The sequence below is a fragment of the Chelonoidis abingdonii genome, chromosome 9, assembly GCF_003597395.2.
Source record: "Chelonoidis abingdonii isolate Lonesome George chromosome 9, CheloAbing_2.0, whole genome shotgun sequence".
Lineage (NCBI taxonomy): Eukaryota > Metazoa > Chordata > Testudines > Testudinidae > Chelonoidis > Chelonoidis abingdonii.
This window is the reverse complement of record NC_133777.1, coordinates 58,632,375-58,654,194: the sequence shown is the minus strand read 5'-3', so window position 1 is coordinate 58,654,194 and position 21,820 is coordinate 58,632,375. Positions and strand designations below refer to the sequence as shown.

The 21,820-nt window shown below is 38.7% G+C and overlaps 1 protein-coding gene across 4 annotated transcripts in view; it reads left to right on the top strand.

The window, feature by feature from the left end:
* The window catches only part of RNF111 (ring finger protein 111), a 91,906-nt gene that overhangs the window by 46,805 nt on the left and 23,281 nt on the right, over positions 1-21,820 (top strand). For all 4 annotated transcript variants that reach the window (XM_032783611.2, XM_075069583.1, XM_032783614.2 and 1 more), the window contains exons 4-10: positions 2,062-2,225; positions 4,960-5,157; positions 5,935-6,254; positions 7,300-7,555; positions 9,902-10,262; positions 16,203-16,328; positions 17,402-17,528. In XM_032783611.2, the coding sequence (XP_032639502.1) occupies positions 2,062-2,225; positions 4,960-5,157; positions 5,935-6,254; positions 7,300-7,555; positions 9,902-10,262; positions 16,203-16,328; positions 17,402-17,528 (1,552 nt within the window). The remainder of the gene's footprint in view (positions 1-2,061; positions 2,226-4,959; positions 5,158-5,934; positions 6,255-7,299; positions 7,556-9,901; positions 10,263-16,202; positions 16,329-17,401; positions 17,529-21,820) is intronic.

Genomic DNA, 21,820 nt, shown 5'->3' with positions numbered 1-21,820 from the left:
CCAAACTATCTTAACTGCTCCACTGTTAAGATCTCATAAGAGAAATTGCTTGGAGACATATTCATTAATATTGATACCCTGTCACTGAGTGCAGAAACTAGAATGCCTTACTCATAATGGTACCATGGTTGTACCGATTCCATCTTCATTTATGGGCATATAATGTACATAGAAAGGCATACTTGCTAAATTTCCAATTAGATAAGTAGTAAACATAAGCCAGTCATTCCAAATTCTTTGATTCCATGTGCCATCAATTACAGTGTCATTGATTACAGAGCTAACATATAGACCAGGGGTAGGCAACCTATGGCATGCGTGCTGAAGGCGGCACTCGAGCTGATTTTCAGGGGCACTCACACTGCCCAGGTCCTGGCCACCAGTCCGGGGGACTCTGCATTTTAATTTAATTTTAAATGAAGCTTCTTAAACATTTTAAAAACCTTATTTACTTTACATACAACAATAGCTGAGTTATATATTAGAGACTTATAGAAGGAGACCTTCTAAAAATGTTAAAATGTGTTACTGGCACGCAAAACCTTAAATTAGAGTGAATAAATGAAGAGTCGGCACACCACTTCTGAAAGGTTGCCAACCCCTGATACAGACTTACAAAAACACCATGAAACTGAGGCAGAAATAAACAAAAGTATCAGACTGTCTTAAATATATATGTATGAAACCAATTCTGAAACCAGTGCTGTGTCTTTCTCATTTTGTAAACCTTAGACACTTTTTGATGAAAAAAAATTAGTGTGTCTGGGACTGTATGTTAGGGATTTTATTAAGCACTTACGAACGATGATGATGGGAGGATGGTAGAGGTGAGTTGCACTTGACCGATATGATGGCTTTTCTAGACTTAGGATATCTAGTGCTGTAATAGCCTTCATCCCCAAATAGCCTGTTTTAAAAAGTAGGTTGGAAGAAATTAGTGAAGATGAGGCTGGCATTGCTAAGCAGGTAGAATTAAGATCTTTTAGATTACCTTGTCTGTGCATTTCTATATTTTTAATGTAAAGTCAGACATCTGACTTTCCTGGGTTCTTAATGCTTGTGTTTTGGGAAATACAGCATTCATGTGAGAGGTTCTCCCTTTAAGTAACTGATACATTCTTTCAACCTTAACTCCAGTTTAACAGATTCTTTGGTCTGGGTGTTTGGCTTGTGGATGAATGGATTGAATTTACTGAGTGTAAAGTTTCAGCCTGGAAAAATTACAATCAGTAGTTTCCCTGGGCATGGTTCACGATTATTTTTGCTATCCCTCCCAAAGTTATGTGAGGCAGGGTTCTGAATTCTCTAGAGAAGAAAATAATAGCATATATTTGAATGGATTATAAATTCAGAGGTTGTGTTCTGAGTTTTTTTTGTTTTTTTTTTTTAAAAATACAGAATTAATTATATAACAGTAGGTAAAAATCTTCAAAACAAAATGTTAGCTATAAGTGAATAAAATAACATACAAAACAATACCTATAGTGTTCTAGATCTTTTCATACTATGAACATTCCTATCGTCCTTGGTATGTCCAGTATTTCACAGATTTGATACAAAGAGTGATGTGGAGAACTGAAGGTTGAGAGAGACACTTCTTTGTTTTTTAACTTTGCATAAAGCAAGGGCAGGTATAAGTGCTAAATGGTGGGAACTACGGCTCTATGGTTTCATTCTGAGGTTCTTGCTTAATCTTATCCATATTTGCTAGTCCTATTATGGTACTCTTTCCAGGCAGACTGTATGGCAGTATTAGATTAATGAGCTCTAACGTGGGTGTGAGTCCTGCCTGTTTGGATGTTTGCCAGAATGAGAATACTCCCAAAGCTGCAGTAGTACTAGTGAATAAGCTACATATGTGTAGGTGTAGTGGTTTATTTGAATGTGGCAGAACATTTAGACAATCGAACTTTTCCAAACAAATACAGTTGGAACCAGCTCATAGTGAGCAGAAAACATAGTTTCCATCTCTGTCAACCAGGCTCACTAAGAGAAAATGTATCAAGTCAAGGCCAAACGTATGTTACTTCAGGCAACTGCATTTCCCCCCCCCCCCTTCAGGTCTCGTTCAACGATCGGACACTCAAGATCTCACTGGAACCAAACCTCTAGCTCTCATGCTGCTCGAACACAAGAACAGCGGAACCGTAGTAGGATTTCCACAGTCATACAGCCGCTGAGACAGAATGCAGCAGAAGTGGTGGACCTCACAGTGGATGAAGATGGTAAGTTATAATTGTGACTTAGATCAATATAATGAGGATGCAGGATGAAAGAGCGGAGGGACAGGGGGATGTTGTCAGCAGAACAGAAAACTGAGCTAACACTAACAAATGAATATTTGGTTGCTATTAAAATATAGTTGTTGCAGTGAAAGGATAAGCCAAAATAAACCTGCTCGTCAGCTGCTCCATACAAACTAAATCTTGAATGTTGTTGCTGAATTTACTTATGCTAAAAATAAACATTATTAGTGTAGTGGACATTTAAATAAAAAAGTAGATGATACCTTTTACTGGATTAATGAGAATTTTGCTCTTCACTATGAAATTGTAATGCATTGAAAGATATGCATAGTATCAAGATTCAAGCTTAACTTAAGATCAAAGGGTGACTTGTCAGTCAGTTTGCCATTTCTCTTCCTAATTACTGTCTATATTTATCATGAAGCTCTACAAATCGGAATTAAAACAAAGAGAAGAGCATCAGAAGGAATTTGGCTTATTTTTAAACAGGTGTAGTTAGAAAATCAAGAATTTTGAGATCTTCTATAATAAGAGGTAATAAAAGGGAAAATTTGGGAAGTTTTTAAAATTCCTCTACATCTAGTGGTTATACCAGCTATTCAGCAAGGAAGGGTGTGTGTGTGTGTGGTGGGGGGGGGGGGGGGTTTCAATACAAGATTTCATTGCTTTTTAAAAATGTCTATAATTTGGTATCTACACTCGTCTTGTTGGCATTCTGAGTTTGTCTGATATCACTGTAGTTTTTGTTAGAGTAGAAATTCTGAGAACACTCATCAGGAAAATTATATTAGTACTATGAGTAATGGTTTTGTCACTTGCAATCTAATGTTGACATGGTAAGCCCCTGGAGCTGGTAAATTTGCAATCCTTTACTCTTACTACCAAAAGCTTACTCATGCTGCTTGTCTTTCTCTTGCTGTTTGAATGCTCTGTCTATAAAGGGAGAGCAGTTACACTAGAAGATAGTAGTGGAGGTAAAATTCTGATTTCACTTGGAACTAGTGTTCCCATTTTAAAAGTTAGTGGGTTAAAGAGACTCATATAGTTGACTTAAAGAACCACTATAAAATTCCAGCACACCTCACAGTTGTAAATTCAGAGGTGTATATATGAGGAGTTGATCTGTGGGCTCAAGGAGGCAGGCTTTGAAGCATTAGAGAATAGAAGAAGCAGGCAGACCTTTAGTAATGCCATCAGCATGTCTTTAGTTTACCTTAACCTTATTGCTCTTTGTAGGGTAGTAACTTTTTATGTTCCAGTATAAATTTAGAAACTTTTGTCACGGTTAAGTTTGATGTTTGGGAAAATTTTTCAGAAGGACTCATTTAAAAACGTCTGTGGCAAAGTCAACTAATCTTAAACAAAAAAATATGGAAAATGGTTGTAGGAAGAATTACTGTGTGAAGTAGATAAAATTACACCACTTAAATGTGAAAGAAGATTAGTAATTCTGCTGTTAAGTGAAAATCAACTCATCCTTAACTATGGAGCTGCCAAGGTATCTCCACAGTGGTTCTCAAGAGACACTCTCCCATTGTAATTGACTTTTTTGCCTAGCTTAGTGATTCAACAGTCTAGTATTGATGGATCTTACACCATCTTCAAGAAAGAGACTGTGGTATTACAAACCTTGCATAATGACATTACATTGAATCACAGGATGAACAGGATAATTGTAAAACCGGGGAGATCTTCTATTTACACTCTATCACTAGTAGGTGGTATGTTGGGAAGGAGTACTACAGAACTATTTTAATGAGGTTTTAACATTTCCCCTAACTCCTGGAAGTTGCTTCTAAAGATTCCAGCAGGTACTTAAAATCTGGTGGCATTTTACTGGTTGAAAATAAGGAGGAAAAAATTGAAAGTAAATAGGCTTTTTAAAAAACATTTTTCTCTAACGTATTTTTTGGAAATATTCTATTCCAGTGTTTTGAAAAGGAGATGGTTATAGCAGCTCTTTATTATTACAACTATGTGCTTTAGTTTAATAAACAAATATTGTTTGAAAATAGTTGATTTCAAAAGGGGTGCCAACTTGTCTTATAATTTTTACATATTTAATTGTGCCCAATAACAGAGAGTTTTTGAAGATCAGAGCTAGTATGACACACTCGGAATTATTAAACTTGTGTAAAGTAGGACCGTTAATTAAGAAATAGGCAGGTTTTTTGAAAAGCCACTGGACCTGGTTGTGTAAACTTGTACAGTTCACTTATATGCATTAAACACAGATGATGATTATGAACTACAAGCAATCATATAACTGCTTGCTTAGGGATATGTTAAAGTCAGTCGTAAATGAGTAAATCAGTACTTGTATCATATATACAGTGACTTAGTTTCCTTTCTAGTTATGTATAATTGCCAAATAAATCAAATTCTCTGGTTTGGCTTGTGGAATGATTTTATACTGACTTTGTAAAAAGTTTGACTTTATTAAAAAAAAGCAAAAGAATACTCACTTTAAAACTCTTCATACTTTGGATTTTTTACACTTGTTGAGGAAATAGAACTAACTTTCACATTTTATATCCTATCAAGCCACTTGTTCTGAATTTATCAGCATCTGGTAGAAATAAAATCCAAAACTTCCTGTAAAATAAACGGTTGTAAGGAAAACTTAATTTCTTGGGATCTTTAAAAGCTTAAATAGCATGTACTTCTGCTGTAATCATTATACTCATTCTCTGTAATGTCCACATTTCCATAGAGCCCACAGTTGTGCCAACAACCTCAGCTAGAGTTGAAACCCAAGTTGTGAGTTCTACTTCCGGTAACAATACCAATACATCTACCTCAGAGCAGGCCTCTGATGCTGCTATAAGTGTCTCCAGTAGCCAGATCTCTACAGCACCAGACACATTGACTACTCTTCCCAATAGCAGCACTGCTGGGACTTCAGTGGGAGGTACAGAATAATAGAACTTTCTCAAGATCTGTTTTATGTTTAAATTGCTTTGCTACCTGTTGTTATATGCTTAGGCCTGGCTTTACTTTGTGTAAATGAATTATTGTGTCTGTGCAGATACTGTTTAACAGAATGGCAAATTTAGATATTTTTCAAAGTAACACAGTTTATTAATATTTAACAGAATAGAAATTAAAGATCCCATGAGTTTAAGGCCAGACTCTGCCTATCCCTGTGTAAGTGTGCTAGAGAAGAGAGATCTTGAGGAAACTCCCTCAACACACACATGCAGGGGTCAGTCATCGTTGGACTTCAGGGGAGCATGAGGTCAGCTAGTACTATCTGCAATACTAGTAGACCCAGGAAGGGACTTCTCTGGCCACACTGTGTGTGCATGGGACCTTGTCTTTGCCCCTAGCCAGCAGCTCCAATGAAATCTGGGTTTGAATGTACTTTGAATGTAATAATGCAAGATTGTTCCTCTAACAATTCATATGAACAGATCTAACTGATTAGTTTCAGGATTTCTCATAGGAGTAATTGAAGCCACCTTTCATATCCTTTTAAAATGTTTGAGTTTCAAGTGACATTTGGTGAAGTCTCCTGTAATTTTGTTTGATGTGGATGTCTTTCCTATCCAATTACTCATTATTTAATGGGTTAATGATTGATTAAATCCAGATACTTCTATTTCAGACACCATTTCATCATGCATGTTCCACTTCCTTTTCCAAGTTTCAGCAACACTAAATTTGTTTAATTTCTCTCCATTTTAAGATGATGTAAGGAGAACTGCCTCTAATACTACACTGGAAACTGGTCCTCCTGCCATGCCAAGGTTACCATCATGCTGCCCCCAGCATTCTCCGTGTGGAGGATCTTCACAGAATCACCATGTATTAGGACACCCTCACACAAGTTGTTTTCAGCAGCATGGCCACCACTTTCAACATCACCATCACCACCACCATAATCCCCACTCAACTGTCCCACTGTCTCCTTCGTTCAGTGATTCCAGTTGCCCTGTTGAAAGGCCTCCTCCAGTGTCAGCTCCTTGTGGAGCAAGCAGCAGTACTGGCACCAGCTACCATGACCAGGCATGTTTAACTTTTATGATTTTTCACTTTACATTTTTAAAGTGATGTTAGCGGTATAATAGAATAAAACTACTGAATTGGGAATTCACTTATTATCTGTGGCAGGTATAAAAGAGGCTTGAAATAGGAAAATCTGAAGCATGAGTTCTGAGCAGTGAAATTAAATTAAATTAAAAAACAAAACAAAAAACAGAAACAACTCCAAACTTACTCATTGGAAGTTGACACTGTCATTTGTACACCTCTTAAAACCTTTAAATGTTCCTGTTTTTTTTATAAAACAGAACACCAATGGCTTAGAATATACTCCACATACTTTGGACTCACGAGTAGTTCTTAAGTATATAGCAGTCTTCTCTAATATGATCTGACTCTAAAGGTAGGCTCTTGAGGTTACTACAGTTCTGTGACTAATTCAGCCACTGCAGAAAAACTAATTTGTCAAGTATGTTTTTCAGAATCCTTTTTAGGATATTTGCACTTTAATTTCAAATTCTTTTTAGAAATGCCTCTTATTTGTAATTTGTTTAAAACTGCAGTTTCAGGCCTCTGAGAGCTGAACTGTATAACTTATTCCTAGAACCTATGATTTTTTTTGTAACCATGCTCTTTGTAATAAAGCTTTTGATCATTTTTATAACTATGAAACTTCTATCAGTTAGGCCCAACTAAGAAGAATGCTAAGGTTACTGTTTGCATCTATGGAAATGTACAATGAAGCTCCCTCATGGGCATTGAATTAAGACTTGTTTTTGGACAAATAATTATAAAATAGAAAATAATGAAGCTAAACTGAAGAACTCTTCTGAGTGTGAACATTCTTGTTCAACTCAATCCTCCTTCATAGCGTTCACTAAGCTTGTGAACTTTACACAATAATCATATCTAAAGAATGCTCTACATTGAGGCCTTAAGCATTTTATTGCATAAAATATTTCACTTGCAAAACATTGCAGTAAATATATTCTGTTGTAGCACACTTAAAGGTTACCTAGCTTTAAATATTTGAAGAAATGCTTGAAAACAAGTCAGTTTGTTTATACAGCAGGCACTGCCAGTAGACTTAAGCAACAATGGTATAAGAAGTCATGGAAATGGTGCTTTCCATGGAGCATCAGCATTTGACCCTTGCTGTCCTGGTTCTTCATCCCGAACTGCAATTTATGGGCATCAGGCTGGTGCTGGCCCAAGCCAACCAATAGCAATAGATGGATATGGAACAAGCATGGTTGCACAGCCCCAGCCCCAAGCTCCTGCTCAGGCCTCGCTCTCATCATGTCGACATTATATGCACTCTCCGTGTAAGTACACTTACTCTACCTATAAATATACTTGGGTGAAATACAAAACAGGAAGACCACTTCCCTAACAACTTTGGTTATACTGTCCTCTTGATTAGGCCTTAGAACCAGCATTCCTAAACCTACAATAAGAAATATTTTTACTATTGGTAAACCATCTGGGTCCTTCTGATAATTCTTGCAGCATGGAGGAATTTAAATAAACTACGTACTGCTTTGACTGTGCATAAGACATAGAAAAGATGAGGAATTTTTTAATGTTTATTACTGCGAATTAATTCTGTACCCTAAAAGTACCAACTTTATATAAAAACAAAATCCTTGAGGTTGAAATAGTGAAAAATGACTTTTAAGGTAAATAGTTTTTGTGGTATAATTAAAAGGCAACCTTCCTTTTTTTTAAAAGAGCATTTTTAGCTAAATTGTTTCCCACGTAGCACTGTGTACAGTTTATTTGAGAAGATTCTAAGACCAGAAATTTGATTATTTAAAGTAACTCATGGGAGTTATTTATCTTTAGGCTCACTTCTTGTTTATCTGAGTTTAGACACACGTTACGTTTTTCAAATTTATACTTGTCAGATTTTTGAGGCTCCTTTTTTCCCCTCTGCCTTGTTGTTTTATCTTAACTATTCATTTTCTGATTCAGTAAATATTAGACTTTAATGTTTTTTTCTCTTCCCCCAGCTTATCTGAGACTGGCAGTCTAGATCCTTTACTGTTCAATCATTTCCTTAGGAAATAATAATGTACTCTCTACTTCCTTTTAAACAAAATGCCACTTCTCTATTTCCTTACTTAGGCCCCCATCTTCCAAAGAGCTCTGCTTGGGCAGACTCATTAAGTCAGTGGCTTCTCACAAGCATAAGGATCTACCCGTGCAGAGCTAATTGTAGGGTTGGGGCCTTTGTGCCTTTCTTCTCCATTTCTTTGCCTCTCACAATCCATTCTTAAATAATGTCTTTGAAATATTCATGAGGATAATATACAAAATTAATCCCTCTTTGAGGGCTGTTGCACACAAAGGGAAACCTATTTAGTGCTTAAGAGTGTGTCTACATGGCAGTGTAAACCCAGAGTTTGAACTCAGGCTCAATCTTGATCCCCACTTCTGTCTACACACAAGTCATGCTAACCCAGGCTTTGGACCCAGGATCCCACGGTAGTTGAGGATCCAAGACCGAGTCAAGCCGGAACCCAGGGTTCAAGCCCTATTGCTTTGCAGTGTAGACACATCCTGACTGGACTCTTACTCTGGGAGTCTACCGTAAGTCTACCATAATCTTGTGGGCTGACTTTCTTTGTCCTCTGGACAGTTAACTTTGGTGGACAGTTAAGTTTTCCCACACTGCATCATGACAAAGGGCTATAGTACCACTTTTTTGGGAAGGGGCTAGGAAGTCTGGGATATGGGTCATTGGATTAGGGTCCGCATAATGCAGTGTAGATGCTGGAGCTCCAGGTTGGGACCCAGAGTTCAACTATTCCTAACTTGGGGTTACAAATGAACATAGATGCTCAAGACCCCTAGGTTAACAAACCTAGTGCTTACTAACTTGAGTTCTGCTAACCCTGGGGTTACATTGCTATGTTAACATACACTAAATGTCAGCTGAGGTTTCTTCGAACAATGCCAAGTACTCAAAGATGCTTATGTTTTGAGAACAGTCACGGACATGGACTTGATAGGAGGCATTGGTTCTTTTATGATGATGGTTGTTATTACCCGTGTAACACCTAGCAGTCCTAGTCATAGGTCAGGACCCATTGTGCTAGCTGCTGTACAAACAGAACAAAATTCCTTTCCTCTTGTTTCTCTTAATACAATGAGTTTTAAAAAGGAAGAGGCTGACAGCATCCTGGTAATTCTTAATTAGGTGTGTTACATGGATTTTTCCCAGACTTTTTTTTTTTTTTTTTGGTCAGTATTGCAATTTTGTCAATATTAGCAAGTCGAATTTTTTTATTTAAAAAAGATGCTTATTTTTTTCCTCATCCCCATCAGTCCTCTTATGGCAGCCAGTTGGTTGTGTGTCCTTCCATCTTCAGTTATCAAAAAACATCCTATGGAAACTGGCTTTCTGGTTTCAGTTTTTCATTTTGTCTTGCTCATGTACATTGATAGGAAGCTTTGGTTTTTATTTCACTTAGTTTGTGAATTTCACATGTTGTTGATTTGTCAGTGCCTGTTAATTATTGTGAAAAGATAAATGCTCATGTTATCATAAAGATATTATTTGGATAGGAATAGAGTACAGTAGGGGACCGGCATGAAGTTATTGTAGTTTCTTATGCATTTGATTGAGAAACTTTACTTAATAGATTAAAAATGCATTTTCATTCCAGATGCTTTGACGAGACCTCTTCATCAGTCTTCTGCATGCCCCCACTCTCATGGAAATCCTCCTCCTCCTCCTCCTCAGCCACAGCCTCCACCTCAAGTGGATTATGTTATCCCTCATCCAGTGCATCCCTTTCATCCTTCCATCTCCTCTCATGCCTCTTCTCATCCAGTTCCACCTCCACCTCCACCACCAACTCACCCTTTAGCCAGTGCAGCTGCTCCAATTCCACAGCATCTTCCACCTACACACCAGCCTATTACTCATCATATTCCTGCAACTGCACCTTCAGCACAGAGGCTGCATCCTCATGAAGTGATCCAGAGGATGGAGGTCCAGAGAAGAAGAATGATGCAGCATCCAACGTATGTCATAAATGTTTAGTTATTGTTCTGAGTACATTTAATTCCTTATCCTCTGTTTTTTTTAAATGCTGCATGTGACTCTTAATTGTAATACCATAGTTAGCGGACAATTACAGTTAAACTGTGGTGAGATGTGAATCTTGTTGTCTACCACCACAATTAGCTTGTATTGGCACTTGCAATAGAAAAGCCAAGGATTAAGTGAGCACTGAGGCTGAACTACCCTCTCACTTGTCAAGGTGGCCCCTCCAGGAAAGATCAGAGATACCTTAGTGAGGAAGCTGGTACTTCTATTGCCCATGCTTTACCGGTCCTGTGAATAAGCAGAGTTCAGTTTCAAGTGCAAGCAATTTGCACTTTTTTATTACCACTAAAAGGTCATTTTAAAGCAAACATTAAACGCTAATAATAAATAATAAGAAATTAATGTTGCTTTCTAATAGGTTAAATTAACTGCCTAGCTTCCAAGCAAATCCTTAAATGTTTTTTGCCCTGTTGACGTCAGCAAGACTTCTTTTTAATATAAATTAACATTTTATAACAAATGAAGGAGAGTGAGACAGCTTAAAAAAAAATCTTGATCTTGTAAATTACTGTGGATAAAATCACTTTAATTTTCATCTACATTAAAGCAAATATCAGTAATAGAAATTTTGACTTTTTTCCCATAAAAGTGCTATTGTATGGTGTGACAACAAAAGACTAATTAGGGGGAGCTGCTCAGGGTTTTAAGGTCAAGAATTCTGGACCCAGAAATGTAACAATATATTGTTGAAAGAAATGTAACAATATATTTTTTTATAAATGTTACTAAGTGTTTTAAACAAAGAAAAATAGATCACCAAACTAATTTATTATTAAACTAAACTAAAAATAAAGAAATACAACTACCAAATCAAAGTCAGTTCAATCAATCAGTCTGAATGCTGGATTGGAGTTAAATCATAAAGTATGTTAAATCATCAAACTACTTCGAGATGACCAGTCCTTAGAATTCTCCAGAGAATTCTATAAGAAGGTGGCTGTATGTTTGGCTATAAACCCCAACTATAAAGTGTTACCAGTTCTAATCAAATCCATGACCTAGATACATTTGGTTTCATTATTAAGATCTTAATCAGTTCTAACATCTGAACTACAACCTCAGGCAATTAAGCTTCTTCCATAGAATTCTGTTCTTATGTGGTGGCTAACCGTTTCCTTCCCACATTTCTCCAAAACAGATATTACAATACGGACTTATATCTTTGATAAGGAGTAGTTTGACAACTCGTACTTACCAAAAATTACAGATGACCAGTTTCTTGCATCCCAGGTCTTTTAATTACAGGACAGAACACACTTTAATGAGTATCTTTCAGACAGCTTTTTAGGGCTGTTTAAATTCGGTAAAATTACTTTCTAGCACCTATCCCTTGTGGGCTTTGAGTGCTTATACACCTGTGTGCACACAGTCACATTTTCACACCCTAAAAGTAAAGAATATTAAAAGGCTAGGCCACGGTCAGCTAACGAAAAGAAAAGAGAAAATAGCAAATCCTGTTATTTCCCTCTTTCTAACTCTACAACAGTCAGTCCTCTGGACTCTTATGGAATAGGAGCTGGAACTGCGGCCAAGGAGCCAGACAGTTATGTTTCTGGCACAGTGCTTCTTACTGCTGGCAGACTTAGGTGCAGGGAGAGACTGGTCAAACGCTGGCATACTTATTTGTTGTGAATTACTCTCCCTGATGTTATCACTCTCAGGGTTCTGGAAAATCAGTTTTTCCCTCAGGTGGCTTGTTGGTCCAAAAGGCAAAGCATCACTGTCTTACTGTTTCAGAGTGGTAGCCGTGTTAGTCTGTATCAACAAAAACAATGAGGAGTCCTTGTGGCACCTTAGAGACTAACAAATTTATTTAGGCATAAGCTTTTGTGGGCTAAAACCCTTTTTATGAGATGCATGGAGTGGAAAATACAGAGGCAGATATAAATACATAGCACATGAAAAGATGGGAATTGCCTTACCAAATGTGGGGGGTCATTGCTAAAGAGCCAGTTCAATTACAGCCACCTTCTTATAAATTACACATACAGCCACCACCTTATAAATTCTGCAGATAATTCTAATCAATTCAATTGAATTGGCTCATTAGCACTGACCCCCACTTGGTAAGGCAACTCCCATCTTTTCATGTGCTGTGTATTTATACCTGCCTCTGTATTTTCCACTCCATGCATCTGATGAAGTGGGTTTTAGCCCACAAAAGCTTATGCCCAAATAAATGTATTAGTCTCTAAGGTGCCACAAGGACTCCTCGTTCTCTTACGGTTGATGCTTATAGTTTGCAAACTTGCTTATTGAGTCTTCCAGTGTCTCCAAGGTCTTCAGACAAATGAGGTCCAAGGCCTATCTTGGAGCCATGCAACCTGGCCCAGTCAGTTTCAAAGTAGGTAATCTGTAGCTGGCATTAGTTCTGAAAAAATCCTGTTCAAACCAGTAATTTAAAAACTGTTGAAGGTTTTACATACCACAGAGACTGAAAGTTTGTGACCCACAGCCTCCCAAACCAAAAAAAATTCCACTTTGTCACCGATTTACAGAAAAATCAGAATAAAAAGTCCTGTACAAATAGCTGACTTAACCCTTAGCAATAATCAATTGCTCACTCAACAAAAAAAATTAAACAACTTATGACCAATGTCATAACTTCTTGCAGCTAGACAATTTACATTAATTTCATAGTTTCATCTTTTCATAATTTAAGGGCAGAAGGGACTATTAAATTTTGTACCTTCAAAAATGCTCATAACCCCTGCAGATGGCTGGCTAAAGCCCTGATGCATGATATGTTATATCATTGAGTTATAAGGGTTATGAGCGTTTTTGATGGTACTGTAGACAACCTCATTCTCCCTGTGCCTTGTGAAGAAAAGGAATGAGCATTGGTCTCATAGATTCACAGATTCCAAGGCTGGAAGGGACCATCATGACCATCCAGCCTGGCCTTCCACTCACACAGATCGTAGAATTTCTCACTGAAGCTAGATTAAACCATATCTTTAAAAAAGAGATCTAATCTTATTTTAAACTCTCAGTGATGCTGAGTCCATCACCTCCTCACTAAGTTGTTCCAATGTTTCATTATGCTCCCAGCGAGGAAACTGCATCTTTAATTCAAGATTGATTTTTGAAACTAGACTGATAGGTCAAACAGTTTATGTTGTAAAATGTCATCTTGATAGACTGAAGTTACTTTAAAATCTCTCAGGGTGAAACTTTTATTTAAAATGAGGGCTGTTAAGCGATTTAAATAATCATATTAATAGATTACTATTTATTTAAATATTTTGGATGTCTGCATTTTCAAATAAGTGTATAATGCTCACTTTATATTTATTTTTTATTATAAATATTTGCACTGTAAAAAAAATAAAAGAAATAGTATTTTTCAGTTCACCTAATACAACTACTGTAGTGCAATCTCTTTGATATGAAAGTTGAACTTAGAAATGTAGAATTATGTACAAAAAATACTGCATTCAAAAATAAAACAATGTAAAACTTTAGAGCCTACAAGTCCTACTTCTTCTTCAACTGATTGCTCAGACAAACAAGTTTGTTTACATTTACAACCCATAATGTTCCCTGCTCTTGTTTACAACATCACCTGAAAGTGAGAACAGGCGTTCACATAACACTGTTGTAGCTGATGTCACAAGCTATTTTCGTGCCAGATATGCTAAAGATTCAGATGCTCCTTTATGCTTCATCCAACATTCCAGAGGACATGTATCCATGCTGATGACGAGTTCTGCTCAACAACAATCCAAAGCTATGTGGACCAATGCGTGTTTAATTTCATCCTCTGAGTGAGATGCCACCAGCAGAAGGTGGCTTGGTTGTGGGGGGTGTTTGTTTTTTTTTTGGTGGTTCGGATTCTGTAGTTTCTGCATGTGTGTTGCTCTTTTAAGACTTCTGCAAACATGCTTCACACCTCTTCCCTCTCAGATTTTGGAAGGCACTTCAGATTCTTAAACCTTGGGTTGAGTGCTGTAGCTTTCTTTAGAAATCTCACATGGGTACCTTCTTTGCGTTTTGTCAGATTTGCAGTGAAAGAGTTCTTGAAATGAACAATGTGCTGGGTCATCATCCGAGACTGCTATAACATGAAATATGGCAGAAGCAGGTAAAACAGAGCGGGAGACATACAGTTCCGCCCCCAAGGAATTTATTCACAAATTTTATTAATGCATGATTTTTTTTTAACGAGCATCATCAGCGTGGAAGCCTGTCCCCTAGAATGATGATTGAAGCATGAAGGGGCATACGAATATTTAACATATCTCATACGTAAATATCTTGCAATGCCTGCTGCAAAAGTGTCATGTGAATGTCTGTTATCACTTGAAGGTGACGTAAATAAGAAGTGGGCAGTATTATTTTCCGTAAATGTTAACAAACTTGTTTGTCTTAGCTATTTGGTGAACAAGAAGTAGGACTGAGTGGACTTGTAGGCTCTAAAGTTTTACATTGTTTTGTTTGAGTGCAGTTATGTAACACAAAATCTACATTTGGAAGTTGCACTTTCATGATAAAGAGATTGCACTGTAGTACTTGTATGAGGTGAATTGAAAAGTTCTATTTCTTTTGTGTATCACTTTTACAGTGCAAATATTTATAATAAAAAATAGTATAAAGTGAGCACTGTACACTTCGTATTCTGTGTTGTAATTGAAATCAATATATTTGAAAATACAGAAAAATCCAAAAATATTTATTAAATTTCAATTGATATGCTATTGTTTGGCAGTAAGATTAAAACTGTGATTAATCATGATTAATTTTTTTGAGTTAATCGTGTGAGTTAACTGCGATTAATTGACAGCCCTATTTAAAATACATGATTTTTTTCAAGTTTATACAGTGTAAAGTCTGTATTCTCATAGGCTGTATCCCTTTCACAGATGACTTTTGATTACTAGCATAAGGAGACATTCTGGGAGTCATTATAAAGCCGTGCTAACTTTTGTTTTTTAAGGAGCAATTTCTCTGCCTATTGTCACAATTCCTTTAGCAAGAACCACATAACTGTGGTAAAGTCTGATTGTGGCACTCTGATGTGAGAAGGTTGAATAGAACTTTTAGTTAAGTACACTGTTACTTACTGATTTGGCTATTGACCAGGCAGTTTTCTTATGTCATTCTTCTATAGTAGCACAGAAAACTTTCAATTCCTGCCAGGATAAATTGCAGGTTGGTGGTAGCCTTCATGGGGGAAGTCATCTTTGTAGAGATTTACGCAGTAAAGCAGTTACCAGTAGCTAAACCACTGCAAAAAGCACCATCTGGCAAGAGAATGCTACAAGTGGTTGTTTGGACATGAAGCCATCCACTCCATGTTCTGCTTTTGGAAAACACAGATTTCTAAACTGACAAAAATTAAGTGATAAGTAAATTTATAGCTGCTACTTCCCCTATAGAGTTATAGGCTTCCAAACTTTTAAAGATTTAAAAACTTCCCATGACTACTTTGGAAGTATCAGCAGATGGATTACAACCAACTGTTCCTTAGAATACATTATACAAAAACTTCAGATCCTCTTTGTTCACCTATTGCATGGAGAAACTGTACTCCTATCACGTGGACTAAGAGGAAGAATAACTCAGTATTATCAATTAAGAGAAATTGCTGCCTTTTAACCTAGAAAACAGAAGTATTGCTTCATGTGAATACTTAAGTACTTTAATCTACCAGGAAGCTGCAGATTAAGAATATGAATGACTTTTCAGTTGTGAATGTTTGTGGATCATGACATATAATGATAAAACTGGATTTTAGATTAGCAAGTGTTTAACCTCATGTTGAAGACTTAGCTATTTTTCTGTAGTCATGTCTGCCACAGAAAGGTTGAATTATTGTAGCTTGAACTGGTGCTGTCTTGTATTCTAACTCTTAGACGTGCACATGAACGGCCTCCTCCACATCCTCACAGAATGCATCCCAACTATGGTCATGGGCACCATATTCACGTGCCTCAGACAATGTCCTCACATCCTCGACAAGCTCCAGAGAGGTCTGCCTGGTCAGTACTCTTAATTCCTCGTTAGTGTCCTATGCCTTGGTAGGTGCCCATTTATTGGCATTTGCTATATGACCTTTGATCCTGAGAATACATTGATAATGTTGTTTGTGATTTAATTTAACAAACTGCCAAGTGCATGTGCAGGATAAAATGTGTTAAAATGGCTATCTCTGTGAAGTGCCATTTTTTTTGCTACTAGCCAATTTAAACATTTCCAGTTTGCTTTTACAAATGCCAGCAAATATCTACCATTTTTTAAAAGTGCTTATACAGTTGAACTGTTTTGGTACCAGTTATTGCAAATAAAAGGAGTTCAACTCTTGTGTATTGGCAAAAAGGAATTTATACAAAACGTTCTGTTGAAGTTAAAAGTTCAGACCATTTGAGCTATAAGCTAATTTACCTTTCCTCTTTATCTGTGACTGAATTTTTATTTAAATACTTTTGCATCTGATATGTAGTAAAACAGTAGACTTTAACTGAACTTTAAATTCTGAGCTTGGTCTACTCAAACTATTGAACCTATAACTTTGTAATTGGTTTTTCTGTTGTGTTGTTAAAATGGATTTCCATTCCTAGTAATCTGTGGTTTACAGTGGCTAGATAGCTCTGGAAATTCTAGAACTTTACTACCTTGATCTAAGATAATAGATCAAATCCACTGAGCAACTTCCTGTAACCACAGTGATTAATGGAATGGTGACCTGCAGAGGACTTATTGTATGAAAACACAGGATTCCAAATCAGTAATAGAGTACTTGTGCATAACACTTGATTTCTGAGTTAAGTCTATACTGGTATTTGTTGTTGTTTTTGGAAGGGGTGTGTGTGTGGTTTTTTTAATGTAATTTTTAAACCAGTTGCTTAGTCACAAACACATTATTTGAACCAATGATGGGATTGCAGAACTGATTTAATGGAAAATATTTATTTTAAAGTAATTAATCTTCAATTTAAAATGTCCTTTGTGCATGTGTTTTAGAAGCCATGATATAAATTTCCAAAACAGTAGAGATATAGCTAGAGGTAAAAAAGTAATTAGATTAAAATGTTTAATTTTGCTTATGTGGCAGGGAACTGGGAATTGAAGCTGGAGTGGCTGCAGCTACATATCCACCGGGCCCATTGCACCCTCATTTGGCACACTACCATGCACCTCCTCGACTTCATCACTTACAAATAGGGGCTCTTCCTTTAATGGTAAGGAGATAATTTGTGGAAACTCATATGATAGCTAATCATTACCCGTGACTTCTTAAAGAATTTCTCCTCTTTTGTACAAGGTTTGTAACATTTAAATAGGATATGTATAGTATTTTACAAATAGTGGTTCCACTGAACAAACGAAGAAAAATCTGTTCCATTGATTTATGTATTGATACTAAATGGGAAGCTAGAACAGACTTGCATTAATTGAATAAAATACATTTAGAACAGTAACATTTCTAACTTCAGCCTTGTAAATGGAAGACATCTGATTGAAATTGTCTCTTGCATAATAATGCATTGACCCTCTGCATCTGATTTTAAAGTTCAGATCTTACTGTAACTGGTGTCACAGTGCTTAACTTTCTCAGTAGCATGTGAGAATTAGTATTGATGCTTATTTTATAGCTTACCTTGTATCACAGTAGGAGTTAAATCTTAGTTCTTCTTCGAGTAGTGTCCATATGGGCACTCCACTGCGCTGCTAATCAGAATACTTTGGTAGCAATCCATCCCGCCTATGCATGCACTGGTCCCTGCCTGCTTCATCTACATTTTATTTTGGCTGTTGCCTTAAAAAAAAATAATTTGTCTTCTGTGGACCGTCTGAAGTAGGGACACTCCTGGATAAGGGTATGCCCAGCTCTCAGGACTTCAAAAAGTGCCTCAGTTGCAAATAATCTATTCCAGTCACTGATGGACTTGTGCCAGCAACTGAAGCCAAGATCTAGGAAGGACAGAGAACTGAGGCTCAAACTCCTTCGTATGGAGTCAGCCCTTCGACCTCTGGAGTCCCAATGGAAGCCCTCACTGCATCTGGCTACCTCAAAGGGGGTGAGCTCAGAGACATGTCTGCGAGCCACTCGCGTAAGACTTCTAAGAAAAGGTCTTTGAGTCCCCATAGCGATCCCCGATTGAGCTGAAAACGATGCCTGACTTAGTCGGTATCATTGGTACAGTTGGCACTAAAGCCATCTAAATCTGGTACCTAGGACATGATGATTTCGAACCAAGAGGGCAAGTCGGAATGCCTAAAGACCCAATGGGTACAGGCAAAGAAGCATCAGTACTGCAGGGATGTGAGAAACATAGAAGATCTGCTCCAGGGAAGACTGTTGGTATAGTTATCAACATTGGTACCGCCAATGATATGCCAGGCACCAACAGACCTTGCTAGCAGGTCCGCATTTCTGATGCTGTCATTACAAGCCTCTGCACCGACAGGCTCCACAAGTAGTGATGCCGTCTTCCCCAACAGATTTCTGGTGCACAATGAATTTTTCGGGGTCTGACACACCAGTTTCTTCTCTGCTCAGTACTGGGGCCCCGGTAACAAGTTCACCCAGACCCCTTGTCTCTCCAACAGCCTCCTGCCATGCACTGCCCTTTTCATCATCAGAGTCAGAAATTGACCAAGAGGACCTAGCTTACTAATGATCTTCTTGCCCACCTTATGGATCCCAGTTTCACTGTGGACATCAGGCATACCAACCTTCTGATGCGCAGCCTCCCTGGTACCAACCACCGGTCCCCTTACCATCACAATGGCTGTACTGGCAGGCTTAAAGGGGCAGGGGCTTGGACTAGAAGACCTTCTGAGGTTCCTTCCAACCTTGATATTCTATGATTCTAAAAGTCTCCATCACTACTAGTATGGCCTATCAGCAGCCAAGGAAATATTCTTCTTCAGCCGCTGCCTCAAGGGCCTCAGCTCCCCAATCAGGGAAGGGAGGAACCAGAGGCCAAAGTTGAGGAGGAAGCCACTTCTCCAGCCCCCTTATCATTATCACCAGATGAGACAGTGATGCCCCCTCTGGCATCAATGGAGGACAACTTTAAACTGTTCCAGGGCTTGGCACAGAGGGTGGCAGAGGGACTCCAAATACCTTTACAAGAGGTATCCAAGTCATATCACAAGCTGGTGGACATTCTACATTCTTCCACCTCCTCCAGAGCAGCCCTCCCTGTTAATGAGGATCTACTGGACCCTGCCGACACAATATGGCAGACCCCCACATCCATCGCACCAACTTGTAAGAGGGTAGACAAGAAATATTATGTGCCAGCAAAGGACACAGAATTCCTATTCTCACACCTGAATCCCAATTTGATCATTGTGAGCCCAGTTAATTCTAAATCCTATCAGCCCCACTTTGTCTGCCACTTATGACCGGGACTGGAAGCATCTGGACTTGTTTGGCAGGAAGGCTTACTCCTCAGCTACCCTTTAATTCAGCATGGCGAACGGTCAAGCCTTGTGGGCCAAATATGAGTATCAGAACTATGTGAATTTTAGTTCTTTTATTGAACAACTCCCCTATTCTCACAGCGACCAATTTATAACCTTGATTAATGAGGGCCAGCTGCTGGCAAAAAGTCTCACCAATCTGCACTTGATGCAGCTGACATGGTGGCACATTTTATTTAGACTGTCATTGTGATGAGATGGGCCTCGTAGTTTCATCTCTCCGGCTTCCCCAAGGAGGTCCGAACAACGGTGGAGGACCTCCCCTTTGAGGGAGACAGAATTATTTGCTGAACAGACTGATGCCTCCCTCCACATGGTAAAAGATTCAAGGGCCACTCTTTGATCACTCAGTATCTATACACCTGGGTATCAAAGAAAGTACAGCACTCAGCCACCACTCAAGTCTTGCTCACAATGTTCATCTCAGTACTCATCCCAGTATCCATCACAATATACACAGAGATTATATGAATCTGAGGAAGAAGCCCAGGTTGTCCAGACAAAAGATGTCAGGATTTGAGCAAACTTCCTCTCAGTCCTCCACCTTGAAGAGACAGTTTTGACGGGTTGGTTGAGGTGTCTCTGTAGAACACTCTTCTCATTTCATGCTAGAAAACCCCACCCATCCCTTCCAAGACCATATCACCCCATTCTGTAGCACCTGGGAATGGATAACATCTGACAAATGGGTGTTGGAGATCATCCGAGATGAACACTGCATCCATTTCTCCTCCCTCCCCCTTCCCATACCCCTTTCCCTATCCCTCTTCAGGGATCCTTTTCACAAGCACCTGCTAAAACAGGAGATAAACCATCTCTTCAGTACAAGAGCCATAAAGCCAGTGCCCACACATCTGAGGTCCAGTATGGGTCTCCAACCCTCCACCCCCCTTTTTTTTTTTCCCCAGGAAGTATCAGGAGTAGACGTCTCTGCTCCTTAGAACGCTCAATACATTTATCAAGGCTGAGACGTTCAAGATGGTCACGTTTTCTACGATCATTCCAGCATTAGAAAAAGGAGACGGGTTCTCAGGCATTGACCTCCGTGATGCTTATTTTTCATATCTTGATCGTACTGAGCCACAGACATTACCTCAGGTTCATGCTCGGCCAAGATCACTACCAATATGGAGTACTCCCTTTCGGCCTCTCTTCAATCCCCAGGGTATTCTCCAAGGTCCTCTCGGTAGTGGCAGCCCACTTACACACTCAAGGCATCATGATTTATCCTTACCTGGATGACTGCCTTCTCAGGACATGGCCCTTTGCAGAGGCCCAGCGAGTCACTCAGACAACACTGGACCTGTTTCAGAATCTGGGTCTATTGAGCAACAAACAAAAATCAACATTAACACCAGTACAGAGGCTAGAATTCATAGGAGCTGACCTTGACTCCATTCAGGCGGGAGCGCTCCTCCCACATCACATATTTCTCAGTCTCTCCTCATTGATAGAGACAGTACAATCCAGCCCCCAAATTTTGGCTAAACATTGCCTCCAGCTCCTGGGGCGCACAGCTTTGGGCACATCGGTTATTGCATATGCAGACTCTACATGAGACACCTCCAGGCATGGTTTGGTTTGATTTAGAGGCTGAACAGAGACTTACATAAATGACTATCGATGCCCACCAGGGGCAAGCAATTCTTGGACTGGTAGAAGGACCCAGTAAACGTCTGTATGAGAATCTTGTTTGTTCAGTCTTGTTTGTTCAGTTCCCCATCTCTACTCCTGACCACCGATGCATCCCTCAGAGCTGGGGTGTGCATCTCAGTGGTTGCACAATACAGGGCAAATATCTCCAGCCAAGACATGTCTTCACATCAGCCTGCTCAAACTCAGAGTGATCAGAAACAGGTGCGCTCACTTCCCCCCACTGATCAAAGACATGCATGTAAGAGTCATGATGGACAATATGGCCTCCATGTATTACATAAACAATCAGGGAGGCCCCAGGTCTTATTCCCTGTGCATAGAAGCATTAAAACTGTGGAACTGGTTCATCTCCCACAATATCTTAATATCAGCGGCCTACTTA